This window comes from Embiotoca jacksoni, unplaced genomic scaffold (genome assembly GCF_022577435.1).
Source record: "Embiotoca jacksoni isolate LCO1_2020_lvr unplaced genomic scaffold, fEmbJac1.0.p SCAF_8, whole genome shotgun sequence".
NCBI lineage: Eukaryota > Metazoa > Chordata > Actinopteri > Embiotocidae > Embiotoca > Embiotoca jacksoni.
The window spans coordinates 15,945,027-15,960,302 of record NW_027185436.1 but is presented as its reverse complement, the minus strand read 5'-3'; the positions used below and the strand labels follow the sequence as shown (position 1 = coordinate 15,960,302).

General features: G+C 40.4%; 1 protein-coding gene across 1 annotated transcript in view; it reads left to right on the top strand.

Annotated features, from left to right (window-relative positions):
* adgrv1 (adhesion G protein-coupled receptor V1) overlaps positions 1-15,276 on the top strand; it is a 103,370-nt gene that overhangs the window by 77,811 nt on the left and 10,283 nt on the right. Inside the window, exons 91-93 of the mRNA XM_069178331.1 lie at positions 3,178-3,356; positions 6,227-6,384; positions 12,941-13,062. Coding sequence (XP_069034432.1) covers positions 3,178-3,356; positions 6,227-6,384; positions 12,941-13,062 — 459 coding nt within the window. The remainder of the gene's footprint in view (positions 1-3,177; positions 3,357-6,226; positions 6,385-12,940; positions 13,063-15,276) is intronic.

Below are 15,276 nucleotides of genomic sequence, written 5' to 3'. Positions count from 1 at the left end.
CTGCAGTGTGTGTGTGTGTGTGTGTGTGTGTGTGTGTGTGTGTGTGTGTGTGTGTGTGTGTGTGTGTGTGTGTGTGTGTGTGTGTGTGTGTGTGTGTGTGTGTTGTCTGCAGAGGCTCGCAGAGGCAAAATCTGTCCAGGATTACATAGCAATAGAGATTTTACAGCTGCATAGCATAGTTTCATGGAAACTCGCCAAAAAGTGAAATGAGAGCCGGGATGCCAGATTTACAGCTTTGTAGTATGATGATACCTGCCAACATTTTAGTAGCAGACAAAGGTATTTTTTACTACGATAGTAGACGGACAAGCCAAGGCCACCAAGACCGTTCAGTCATGTGGTCAGACACAAGGATGGGGACTTTTCCAGTCATGTGTCACCGCTTCATCTCAGCTAAAGAGTCATTTCAGCCAAATCAAAAACGATATTTACCCTCAGTGAAATGCAACAGTTTGGGTTTTTATTTGCACAGGTTTTGAGATATCTGCTCCTTCTCAAATTAAGTATGAATAATCCGCAGAATACTATATACTATATATGAAAACGGAATTTTCGGTCACTTTTTGGACATGCTACAGTATGACTTTTGTTTGAATATTTTGGATGACATACTTTGGATATTTTGGATATCCAAAAGACAAATTAAATTTGTTTTAATTTTAACAAATTATTTTGATAACTTTTAATTCCAAACATGTTAAGAGTGCACAGACTCAATTTCAAGTTGGTCTGACAAAATCTGTAGGAGGAGTTCATTAAAGTACAACATGTGAATCTGCAACTAAATTCAAAATGCTGGACTTCCTGTTGAGTTGACGTAATGGTGCAATGTAACTTTTTTGTACATCTCGATGTGATACAAATGTCCACCGAATTTCGTGCATGTAGGTAAATGTAGCCACCGGGACATCTGTTTAGGGGGTGCTAGCGAGCAATTTGGCCATGCCCACTCACGACTCCACTAAAATAAGAAATGTTTCACCATCGTGTACCAACTTTCATGAGTTTTTGAATACTATGAGTTTTAAAAAATGCAGTTGTTTACGGAGAATAATAATAACACGTAATAATAATTCCTTGAAGAACAATAGGGCTTTCGCACCATCCGTGCTCGGCCCTAATAAAAACAGTTTACTATGAGGTCTGTGGAGTATCAAGAATAAACAGGACATTGTCTTTGGAAGGACAAAAATTGCTGTTTATTTTAATATTCTGTTCATTCTCTGCTGGGATGACCAATAGTAAATTCTGTTTACTCCCATTGTTTGCAATGGCAAAAGATAGCTCACATATCTCAAAACTGGACAATTAAAGCCGACACTGTCAACATGGTGAATAAATATATAATTATTTGTTTTAATTCGTTGTGCTAGTCCTTTTGCATGGCGATAATAGAAAAGCACAACCGAGTCTGAAGTCAACCAGTCAGGATGCTTGCTGAACTGAATTCCAGCCAGTTAGCCTGGAAACACAATGCTTTAGGCTGTAGTACCAACAGTCAGTGAGGGATACAGCCGCTGCAGAGGCAACAGCTCAGCACGACGTTATCTATAATCCATTTACTGTACCTCAGTGGCTCCAGTCTGCTCCCAGCCAAGGAACAGCGGCTCTTGAATCTGACTGACATCGCTCTATTGTCTCAGGGCAGTGTAGTCAAGCTGTTACACAACCCTTTAGTTTTGTGTGCAGCTTGTGTGTGTGTGTGTGTGTGTGTGTGTGTGTGTGTGTGTGTGTGTGTGTGTGTGTGTGTGTGCGTGTGTGTGTGTGTGTGTGTGTGTGTGTGTTTGTGTTAATTTTTGCGTTGGTGCAGCGAGGTCAGTGGTTATACAATATGATTATGGTTGAGACCAATGCTGTGTTCCAAATGACATACTTCCCTCAGTACACTAACAAACAATGCTCTTACATGTTAGGACTCTTACTTGGGGAGAACAGGAATTTTGACAGAGTAGTGCTGTTTCAATCTGCACACTGCCATTCTGCACGGACTAGAAATGACCTCAGCATCTGAATACATCACCTGCCAAAATATCCCCAGACTTTAATTAGTTTACTCAGAAATGAATGTGTTTTCATGCCACACTCAATAAACACACTGATTCTTCTGTCCGGCAGTAGTGAAAAAGAAACACTTTGTGTTCAGGAACAGCTGCAGTTTCCTCAGAGTCTTAATTTGAAAATTCTTCACGCCGGTGTTCCCACACCTTCCTCTATGGAGCCAAGATGGCGACTGTTTAGGTTGGAAAGTGTCCAGTGTTTCACACTTCTTTTTTGTGGCATTTTGAGTGCATCATCCTGGTACTTGCAGTGCACTGCATGTTTCTTTACTCGACAGTGTGAACACACTTATGCACTCAAAAAAGTGAGTGTTAGTGCAAAAGTACGCCATTTGGAATGCAGCACAAGTTATCTGAGGGAGAGGTCAGCATCCTTTAACCTCCTGTCATTAGTTGCATCACATTGCTCTGTGCAATTGACCTGCTGGAGTGTTTGTAAACAGATGGACGGAAACATCATCAGCTGTTATTCATTATCACTGCTGACCTATTGCATGAATTGTAATTGCTTTGTCGATGGTGGCTAAATCTTGTTTTCAAATTAAAGGCAATTCCTCATTGACACTAAAAACATTTTATTGTTTTAACAGTTTTAATGGAGTAAAAAGGTTAACAGTTTGTGACCTCGCCCTTAAAGACAGATGAGAGCTGCTGTGTTTTTGCCCTTGATTTTAAAATATAGAATTAATCATCGGTCTTTGCTCTTGCTTTCTCCAGTGCAGTGGGTGTGGAGTCTTCAGACTAGGATAAGACATTGCGCCTGTGTTGCAATGAACAGGTGTTCAGAAAATCCGCTTACGTAACAATACACGGCTTAGTGTATCAGATGGATGTGACAGAGAAAGCCCGCTAGATTACAAAGCAAACATAGTTATTGTGGGTGTGATGTAAGTGTGCGTGTGTGTTTTAGTACTTTGCTCACAATGAAGACCGAAAGTAAAAAAAAAAAAAAAATCCTCAAAAGTCCAGACATTTTGCCATCCCGGACAACATTATCAGACTTCGATAAGTTTAAGGGAAATTTTACTGCCCCGAGAATGCTGTTTGCACATGGCATGTATAGTTTATGTTTTCTATTCAAATTGCTGTACAAAGTTGTTTATTTAAACTGTTTCCTCAGGCAGTGAACTTCTGGCAAGTGCTGGTGATGAATGACGAGCACACAGAGCGTCGATACCTTCTCTACTTTCTCTTGGGCTGGGGACTTCCTGCCCTGGTCATCATCGTCTTGGTCATCGTATTACTCGGCGGCTTCGGATGGACCATTCACACAGTATATGGACTGGTGCACGGAGACGTGTGAGTGAACAAAGCACATACACAAGTGGTATTTTTTAACTGCTGACCAGGATATGGAATCAATCCAACTCGTAACGTGATTTGTTTTCATGAGAGGAATCGTGAGTGTGGTTTTTTTTTTAAAGCCAGTCTGAGTCATTTGTTGTGACTGCAGTTTCTTTTTTAAGCTGAGGGAAATTCCACTTCAGACTAGAGGAGAGCAAACAGAAAACACCTGAACCAGTGATGTCATGTGAGGAGGTAGCTCGCCCAATCAGCTGAATGAATAAATGAAAGAGTTTCAGTGTTTGGATCAATCTCCCCACACAGAAACTTGAGTCTTTACTTTGGAGGTGGAGTCTTTCGGAAACATGCCTTTTAGAGCCACATATAATCATTTACCATCTATAAATAGATCACCTGAAGCCTAGAACACACAGGTGAAATAATTTGGTATAAACCCGCACAATTATCCCCAGACAGGTGTGTCCATTTTTTATGGTTTTCAAGTGCGTGACGGGCAGAGGCAAAATATGAATGAAGTTTGAACCCTTAAATCGCATCTGAAATTAGCCAGCGGTCTTAGGTGGGGCTGTTATCCTTGGGATCAAGTGTGTGCGTGTGTTTCCTGTGGGGGGGAGTGTGTGAGACAGTGAGCGTACACATGAGAGATTCAAGGACACAGAGGAGTATTCAGTTTCCCAGGAAGCACACCTTCCTCTTCAAGGGAACGAGGCAGCCTTAAAATTCTTTCCCCTTTCTCTCCTCTCTCTCTCTTTTTCTTCTCGTCAGTGTAAATAGGTAGCCTCTTGTTTTGTCCCCACTCTAGCTGTCTCAGTTTCACCCTGCCTGCATACAAACAAGTGTCAAGCTCAGACCTTACATCAATCGGTATTTTGGCATCATATATATTGTATCTGTATTGTAATTGTATCCATCAGCATCATTCAATCACACACCGGCGTCAGCTGTGGCCCAAGCATTATGTGTTTATTGGTCTGCCTGTCCATCCCATTATTCTGACTATCTCAGGAATGCATTGAGTAAATTGCTTTAAATTTGTCTCTAATGGTTGTCGGAGGCTTATAACCACAAGGCGATGATTTGAGTTCCACCCTGTCTTTCTCTTGATTCAACATTTTTAGGTCTTCTGTCATAACTGTGGTGCTGGTATCTTGTCCTAAATATAGTTTGTGCTTAACCTTGACTGACTGCAATGTGCATGTGAAGGTTTGCCATCATCTAGCTGAGTGACATATTGTGTAGCTGAGAGCTGCAGTTACTGCTCTGTAGGTTGGACCTCATGTAATCTTTACTGTGGCACAGAGGTGGGCCATCTCTAAATTAAATAGATTAATCTCTTGAGTGAACAGATCTGTCTGACAGAGAAAAAACGTGATACAGTGCAATTGACATTAAATAAGTTAAAGTTGAATTGGAAGACAAAAGGTGAGAACAAAATACATTAATTGCAAACCACAAAAAGTAAAATTTAACATTCAAAAATGTATTTTGGTGACCCACATAAGACTTGAATTTACAGTGAAAGCTAGAGCAGAAAATGTCATGTAAATGTAACTTGAATGTCTTGTGATCACACTATTTAAGCAAAAAGCCACTGATACATGTATGTTTTCTTCAAATAGATTTAGTTTAACTTAAAATTCAGTCTTCTATACACATCGTGTGTTTAAGTGACCCGCGACAGCATCACACTGCTGTATATATAAAGACGAAAATCCCAGCTGCATTTCAATGAAAATGCCCCATAAAAGGCCGTGCTCACTTTATTTCTTCTCTCCCAAACCATGAAGTTGGAGAATTAGGCCCGTGGGTAATGTGCTCTTCATCCACCTCAGGAATCCCTGGGACTTTCAGTACAGTAGGATCTCATCCCCTCACAAGGCCACAGCAGTGCAAATATCCATATTCCAGTGTATTTAGACTCATGGTCTGGCTTTGTTGGTGGGACAGGGTGACGCAATTGCTTTATTTGGCATACCTCATGTTATGTTATGTCTAGCATAGATCCAATTATTTTTGTGAGTTTATACAAACCTGCGGAGATGCCAATTATATTTGATGCTCCCACCAAACCGGGGCCCCGAGCTTGTTTTGTGAAAAGGACAAAGTCACATGAGTGTTTTGCTACTTGTTTGGTAGTTACAGTTTATATGGGCATGTTGATTTTCCCAGAGAAAAATATTTCACTGGGTTTGCTTTAATAAAGATAAGCATGGCTGATCGGAGGAAGCTGGGAAAGAGCTCCTGAGATATCCCAGGAAAACAACACAGAGAGAGAAAGATTCAAGATCAACATACAAGTTTTCAAACAAGAAATAACTTTATTGTGATAACAATCCTTCAAATATTTTTATCAATCGATGCCCAAATAATCTCCTGTCAGCAGACAAATTCACATAACCACCCCATATTCATCTTCCTGTCAAACATGGAACAATTATAGCCTACCATCTTATTCTTTAAGATATTCGTTCTTACTTTAAATAGAAAAACACTTTTAAGCATCTTTGGCCGTAGATATTATCCCACTGTAGCTGCAAGGTGACCCGGTACGTATTTTACTTCTGCTGTTGAGCAAGAATCCTTTGAGTCTTAGGCAGGCTCAGAGGTCTCAGCGACCAGATCCTGTTTATGAAACGTGAAAAAACAAAGTCTTAGGAGTAAATATAGTGCAATAAAGGCATGTAATACGTTTCTGTTTTCCAGAGCTTAACTCTGAGCTGGACGCACTCTTTACTTAATGCTCTTTAGCCTGATTTTCCCTTCACTCACCATCCCTTTTGTGTTTCTTTTCTTGTCCATTGTGCTTTTTATTTTGAATCTACTAAGACAAAACTCACTCGCATTTCTGTCCGTCCCTCCTCTAGGTGCTTTATCCCAAACATCTATGCAGCTCTGTGCACAGCGGTGCTAGTGCCCCTCATCTGTCTTGTTGCAGTGCTGGTTGTATTTATCCACGCCTACCAAGTTACTCAGCAGTGGAAGGCCTACGACGACATTTACCGCGGACGCACCAACAGCACAGGTAACCAGCAATCCTCCAGTTATGTGAACGAACACACAAGCACACGCAAGTATATCCATTTTTACTGAAACACAGATTTAAGAAGTCTCACACTTGTGCTTGTACTTTCAGAGGTAAAAATATGTGTGCAAATACATATAAATGAGATGAATCCTGCTCATGTGTACAATCAAACCTCTCACTCTCACTCATGCACATGTACAAACACCACCGGGATGCCCGCAGGAACTACACTGCATCTACCAGTATTTTGGGCTAATACTTATTTTTTTCAGCTTACTGGCTCTGTCTGCTGTCCTTGACACAGAAACACAGCAGAAACTAAACAACTTGTATTCGGCCTTGATGAAGGATAGAACACGTTTTAAATCAATGTTTAAGAAGGTATTCCGGACAACACTGCAGTGTACTTTTTGTTTATAAGGGCAAGTTCCATAGCTTTTTTTTTACCACATCTTATATCTTAAATTTAAATTTTAAATGCATATTTACGGCACTAAATACGCTTAATGCAGTGTAGTAAGCTGTGTGCAAACAACCTCAAACTCGTACATTGTTCAACATTTTTGTTTGTACAGAAAAAAACATCACAGTATGAATTAGTGCTATTTATTTAGTGCACTCAGTCACTTTGCCCACACATGGAGGTCCTCGCCAAACCACTTTAGTCCCTCATCATCATGGCTCTGGCTGGTACGAGTTTGCCCTACATACTGTGTGTGGCCTCTGAAGTAGGAAAGCAAACCCTGCAGTGCAGAGCCGCAGCAGGTAAGTGTGCATTATTAACAAGAGAGCAATACTTTCTCATTCACAGACCAGACTGAGGCTAAAGGCCACCCTGTAGATGTTTACTCCACATGAGCATTTTACCTTGATGGACAGTGTGGAAGGCAGAGATCAAAAGTAGACAGGATAGGTTTAGGAGATCTGAAATTCAGGGATATGGTGCTGTACTATGTACATTGAGAAAAGCAGACATGAAGTAGTTGGCAGGACCTTCTACGACTCCTTATTTACCCTGAATAAAGAACTAGACAGCAACTGCAGAGGAAAGATTAGCGTACTGTAGCACATTCTATACAAAGCAGCAGTCTAAAGTTCCACCTGAGTGTGTGTGGCACAGAAGACGGCGCCTCATGTGTGAATGTTGGTACAGTTTTGTGTATAACATCTGCTCTGTGAAACGTGCATGACAATTCAAAAACACCAACACTAACAGCATTGATATTCTTTATAAGAGTTAATGCAGTGTTGACTGCAGTGTATATCTGGACACATAATGACAAAATACAGCCCCACATACAGATGTACATACTGTATATAAACATGAACATAACGTGCTCGCAGAAAGTGTGGAACTGCCTTTAGTCGCAGTTGTTTCTTTCTTTATTGTGGCTTTCGTTAAAGTGCACAGTGTACAAGTCGTTGCAATATATCAGTACTGCTTTTGTCTCATCATGTCCAGAGTCAACAGGAGAGTAAAACAGTTGTGAGGCAATATATTTTGTTGTTATAAACACAGGCTACGCCCCTCCTCATTCCACTTTCACTGTACTTATCTACAGTTTGTCAGAGTTGGCTTCAAAGCAGCAGGCACTGTGCCCTGACCAGTTTCAGCAGGTACTGTAGCTATGATTATCAGATGTGTTTTGCAGGCTCTTTCCTCGCTATCGCACATTACTTTTTACGATTGATCACTATCACGCATTCATGAGTAAGCTGAGAGCTAATCTGTATCTGTGTGAGAAGTCCATACGCAAAACTCACAGGATCGTGTGAAATATAGCAGGACGTCTGACGTCAGTAAAATCAAGGAAGGGTGCCAGAGTGTGCTTTGCACGTTTCTCCCGATTTGCAGATGTGTACGTGCACCTCAGAGGAAGACTGGAACTCTGCCACTCTGCCAAATGTAAGGCATGCCAGAGAAAATATAGAACTTACAACAGTACGTATCCAAAGCACATCAGTAAACCTTTATCAAGGCCCCAACTGAACCCACGATGTGTGTTTGCAAGACGCTGTGTTCTTTTCTTTTGATACACAAGTGAGCTGTCTTCCACAGAGCATAGTTGAATGAATAACTATTTTTGTTAGATTTTTTATGGCAGCAGGTGTTCCCTGACTGCACTTTGATCAATGATTGGTCAGGCATGTGGAAATGTGCTGGATAAGGTTTGACTGCTGGGTGTTGGATTATTTACTTTGTGTGTTTGAGCCTGTGCAGTTTCTTTAAGTGGGTGCCAGACACATGTTTATATTTTGCTCTCATAGCCTCGTTACGAACAGCCCTGAAGTACAAACTCTTGAATAGATGTTCTTCACAATGGATTAGGACTGGATTTATTTCCCTTGCCTGGTTTTTATTTGTAAGATAACACATCTCAAAATATGAAACTTGATATATTTTTGTTGCAAATATTTGATTGGTTTGTTTTTGTTTTAGTTTTATTGGTTTAGTTTTTAGGAATAATATATTCCCTTCGTTCATTATTCTTATCTGTAATTCGACGCATTCAACACGTGCTTGTTACAGCTTGTTGTTATTACAGCTGCTGACCTCTCTGTGACAGTAATGTCAGCACTGTCTTGAGTTTCTTCCCGGCTGTTTTTTTTCAACCCGTGCTCTCTTCTCAGTTTGTCTTCTCACACCATGAACTCACTCTGATCAGATGGAAACTGGAGCTTGTCCGCCTGCCTGTGGTGAATAGCAGCTCCCTCGTACAAAGAAAAAAAAATCACTAGAAATTGTTTCAGACAGAAGTGTCCCACTGGGGATTTTTTTTACTTTTTTGCTCCATCAGACAGAAAAATACCCATGACATAATTTAGCTTTTGCCCAGCACAAAGCCAAGAACCTGTCACGTGCTTATGCAAAGGCTTACATATATACATTAATGCATGGTCACACATATACAACAACATGCACACATATCGTCACTGCTCTGCTTCTGTTTGCATTCTCTTAGTGGTGTCAAGCTAAAGGGCCAGTCAGCATTTTGTAGTCAGTTTCCATTTGGCTCTGGGAACCTGTCCTTACTGTGGGAGCTCTGCTCTGTTCACAGACTGGAATGTGCTTACATGGTTGTAAAAATCAAACCAGGGAGGGATGATATGGAGACAGATGTGCAAGATAGAAGAACTAGAGAAAAAGAGATTTGAAAAAGGTCAAAGCTGCAGGAAGAAATAAAATGTTGAGAGGATAGAAAAAATGGTGAAAAGCAGCCAGGTTTATTAAACACATTTATCGACTGTGAGCAAAGACACTCCAAAATGAGACAAAATGTCCACAGTGGGTGTAAAGCACACTGAGACTAGGTGTGAAATAATAATACTGAAACATTGGAAAACAATGACCAACAATGAATCAAGGCGTAAAGGAAACATCTCTCAAAGAGAAAGGGAGAGGTATGAAAAGGAGAAGGAAGCATGGCTCAGAAAGTATAATCAGTTTGGGGAAAGTTGCTGTGAGATAAGGAGCAGAACTTGGAGCACAGTGGAAATGACAGGGTGGCGGAAGTGGCACCTACGTGAGGGCTTTTTGTGCAAACCTGGGCCCCGTGCCTGGTGTTTCCATCCTACTTGTGAAGTGAACTGTACACTCTGTCCTACATAACACCTACCAGCAGACTACAAGTAGACTGACTCAGGAGTATTATTTGGATTTAGATTCAAAGGTCAATTTAAATCCAGTCTTTACTGTATGTCTAATGTGGCCCTAAAACGTATTAGATTAATTTTATTTTGCACTGCTGTGAATGGACAGTTCCACTAAATGTCCTCCATATGGTCACGGTTGATATGACCATATGGTACATGAATCAGAGTTATTAATGGTACATCATGTTCTCAGACACACAGGATCGCTAATGGTAACACACTGCTGCCATCCCACCCATCGACACTCTGACACAAACAGAAATACACAAACATATGGAGTATCACAGACTTTACCTGTCTAACGAAAACATGTCTTAGTTTCTTCGGTGTTGCACATCCGTATTTATCACTCATTAATAAGTGAGTACGCACTTCATCATTATCACTTTTCTCGTAGCGAAAGAAATGCAGCATGATTGCACACATTTTTGATTGAGATCTTTGGTCCTAACTTAACCTTTAGCCAACAGCACAGAGCAAATGATTCAAGTCTATGATTTCCCTTTTGTCCTATCACCCCAACCATCTTTCATTTGTAGCCTTATTTCACTTGTTTAGCATTTATCACTTTAAGGCAAGTATTTGTCTGACCCATGCAAGAGTTCACTCTTGATGTGATATGAGACTCTAATATGATGGCAATGGCTCACAGTGTGAGTGCAGCGTTTCTACTCGGGATCGCACCTTCGCAATAGACCCTTCTGCCCAGCAGACATTGTGACTCATCACAATTGGCCATTCACAGGTGTATTAACGATGCCTTCGCTCCACAAAGTGTCCCAGTAAGCCATGAAAGTGAACCAGAGTGAGCAAAATGCAGGATCTCAGCCATCATTAACTCACGTGTGCTCTCCCTTCATCAATGTCAAAATGTCTGCCGTGTAGAAGATATAAAGCAATGTTGGGTATAATGAAGGAAACAAGCTTTTATTCTTGTAATGACCTGTTCAGACAGGTGTCTCTGGCCGCTCCTGATTGTCAGTGCAAGGATTTGTCAGCAAACTGTTTAAAAGACACATAGATGTATATGTCCTCACCTTTATAGCTAAAATGTGAGTTTCCATGCTCACGTTTAGTTGTGTAGCATGACACACTGTAACCCTGAAAGCAGCCCTCACAGAAAGTAGGTTACCATTGTCACATCAGGTGCTACGTTACAGCTCAGTTTAGAAACACGTGCTGAAGACCTCCTGCTGGTCTTATCTTAGTAACACTTGACACCGTCTAAGTACAGCTCATATGCTTAAGCGTGTATCTGCATGCTGTGTATATAGTGGTGTGCATCGACCTCATACAGTATGGACAACAAAGAGAGTGCTTTTGATCGTGAGGTCACCTGTTTGTATGCTTTTGTGACAAGTGTTGGACTGCTTGCATGTGAGAGATATGTGTTTGGGGGTTGCGTTCTAATTACTGACCGCAAACTATTAATTAACATGACCTATTAGAATGATTACGGCAGTTGTATTTTTTTCAGATCGACTAAATGAGTCACATGTAGAGGTGAGATCAGTATGCTTGCCACAAGATTTGTCAAAATTTGACTACTTTTTGAAGATTGCAAATAATATTATTTGTAATGTTATACTACAGAATATTATCATATGATCTATGATTCAATTTAACCTCACACTCAAAACACTGAGGAGCTTTAAATTATCGAATAAAACTTAAAAAGAAAAACATTACAAATTATCTACCAAGCTTTTTGTTTTGAATTAAAAAAAAAAACAGCAGTCATGGTTCCACTTCTGAAGTTTATTTCTGTCCTCAATTTGGTAATTAGCTCCAGAATAGAATGTGAAAATGAGGCTAAACATGCAAACACACCAGTTGTCGTCACCATTTGCACAAACAAAATGATTGTGCCCAGATCAGTGTCAGCACTTCTTACGCACATTACTGCATTAGTGGCACCACAAATGCTCAACAAATGAGTGGTTTGTACAACTTTTAGTGCACACTTGTTTACTGGCATACACAAGTGCATGTGTGGCTGAGGTCTTTTTAGCCACCCTTATGTGTCTCCAGGGCTGAGGCTTTAATCTTGGTGCACATGAGTCCACATGCATGCCACATGGACTCAGAGGACTGATGGAGCAGAAAAGTTGTACAGCAATTTTGAATTTGGGCTGAAGAGCTGCTTCATCAAACAGCTCCTGAGGCTCCCTAATTACTAAAACCTTCTCCTCCCTCTCTTCTCCTCCCTCTCGGGTTTATGAGGCCTTGCTTCAGAAGCCTTTGCAACAAATGAGGATAAGACTTTCCTGTATAGGAACATACTAGAAAATCTCAAACTAAGTGACGATACAACAACATCTATATTCACTAATCATCAACTACCGTTTATAATGTTCAAATTAATGTCTATGTATGACAGATTTTATTACTTTAGATTTTGTAAATAAGGTTAAAGCTTGTCAGATGGATTTCACAGTTGTCATTCATGAGCTAGGACCCTGCCTCGGCTGGGGGCGAACCTTCATTGATTGGAGGAGATTAAGCCAGGGTGAGAGTTTCGCTGTTTGGGGGAAGGCTTATTCGAGGATCCACTGCGGCTCCCGGGCCTTGCAGATCCCCGAGATCTCCATGTGGGACGGAAGGATAAAGGCTATGAAACATGATAACCATAAGTGAAATGGTTTAACAAGAAGGAGGGAGGGTGGGATGCAGAAAACGCGAACAGGCCGAGGTTTAGAGTGGGTGGATATTTATAGGAGTGTGGCCGGAAGTGGGGGAGTGGTTGAGGCATGGTCCTGCTCCTGAAATTCAGCTAAAACTTTATCTCCAATAAAATGAACAAACTTTAATTATTCTGTGTATTTTATTTAGTTATTAATATATTTTGTTGTTTCGATATTGTTCTTTAATCCTCTTCTGTTGTTATCTTGTGTTCCAGAGGTGCCACTGGTCCTCTACCTGTTTCTGCTCATCTCTCTTGTCTGGTTGTGGGCCGGACTCCACGTGGGCTACAGGTACCTGTGGATGCTCATCCTCTACGTCATCTTTAACTGCCTGCTGGTGAGATCATTGGTTTTATTTGTTTGCATTTAAATAAATTGACAAAATATGTGTGTGTGGGGGAGGGGGGATTCTCTGTGTGCAAATGTGTACAACAGACAAGACAGACATTCCTTTACCAGTTGTAGTGTCATAAACAATTGACAAGTGTGCATTTATTGATTTAACTTTTATAAGCAATTTTATAAGGACAAGTATACAGCATAACCTGATGTCAGACACTATAGCATCTTTGATTTCTGCTGTTTGTCCCTACACGGGCCTTTAAGAAATAGAAAACTACAAAATAAGCTCTTCTTATTACTGAGCCAGAAACTGAGAGGAACCACCAGGTTACTGAGCAGCTGAGGAGTCTGATTATGTCTGCATTTATAGAAGAGTTTAGGATCAGCACATTTAAAGAAATGATCAAAACCTAACAAATTTAATGTCTTAAAAACATGGCGGTGGAGTGATCTTACCAGCTTCCTGTCCAAAATTAGATTTCTCCGATCATATGTCATCAGAAGAGAAGCTGCTCGTGACGAGGAGGTTACAGATTAAACATAAAAAGTTCAGAGTGCATGAAACCATATAATGACTCTAAATGTATTTAAGTTTACTCTTGTGCCCTTTCTCACCATTTTAACATCCCTCTTGATTTTTACGTGGGAATCTAACACAAGGCCGAGATATTTTACTTTCAAAACGTACTCCATATATTTTCCATTTTAGATTTAACTCATTAGCTTTGACACATTTTTCTTCACACTTCATGAAACATTATTGTATTATATTTAGTTTACTCTTCCTGTATATTGGAAAAGTGTCAAATCTCCTTTCTTGTCAGTATTATTTATTTTACTGACTGCACATGGCTGTAAATATCTTCCAGAGTGGTCCTGGAGAATTTTGCTAAATTAGTACTTTAAAAAAGCCTTTAATATTTTTACAGTCATATAGATGTTTTCTTCCACCTCCGAAAGGATGGTATCTTGGATAAATATTGGCATGGATCCCTGTCATCAGTTGCTTAAGTACTGCACTTCAAAAGGCAATTCCTTTTATACTTAATCTTTGAAAATTCCTGGCACAAGGATTTAGTTTTGTGGAAATCTTTCTTTGCTTCTTGAGCAACTCAATAATGTCTTCATTAACAGAGTTGTCCATGACGCTCTTCCAGCCACACTCTCATTGACTCAATAGATTCTTTTCTGTCTTGTCTAGTCTTGAGGTCTTTTCTGTCATCGTCTGAGACACCATCTGCCCGTAAAGTGTGCCATTAGAGGCCTGTGGTAACCCATGGTGATATGTGGCATCCACCTGCCAAAGACAACAGCGCTGCACCAAAGTAAACTTCTCCTGTTGGTACAGTGACTAATGAAGAGAAGTGATGTCAACGCCAATGGTCATTGTCGCACTTAGCATTTGTTTATGAGCTCCAATAGAGTTTGTCCCACTCTGTGACATCATGTGGTCAGTTTCCTCAGATGACCAGTAGTGTGATGGTGCTATTTAAAATCACTGGTCATCGGTTATATTACTAAGGTTGTCAGTTACAGGTTTTTTAATCCGTTTACATTTCTTTGATTAACGTTACACTGCTGAATTTAATGGTTGACAGTTTTTCTAGACATGACCTTATTTTTTTTCTGACCAAGGTAAAAATCCTGCCTTAATCCCATAGGAACATTTGAGATTAAAGTCCTTTGTTCCTTCTCAAGCTACTTTAATTTGTTCTTGTGTTTAATTTAGGCCCCTAAAGCCTCCCAGTCCTCTGCCTCCAATCCTCCCGTGTCCGCCTTCACTCAAATAACACAAACATACAGACATGCATGCACACACGCACACAATAACACAGACAAGCCCTTCCCTCCTGCTGGTTTTATGGCAATCAGATGCATTTCTACTGAGTGGGAATTTTAATTTAGAATTACTTCATGCAAGCCTTATAGATTCTCTCCCATTGCATCCTGTTTGACCTTTGCTTCATGCGAGACATATTCTGGTGACAAGTTGACCCACACAGGCAACTTCTCAAACTGTGTTCTGCAAAAGAAAAGGAAAAAAGTATTGTTATAAAAGAACTACGCCGATTGATTTTCAATCCAGGCTTCTAAATTGCAACCTCAAAGCTCTGGCTATAATGGAGGCTGCAGCAGGAATAAGGAAAGATTCATCAGAGTGTAACAGGTAAAGAGCCCCAAAGCTAAACTGTGTCCAAAGACATTGATT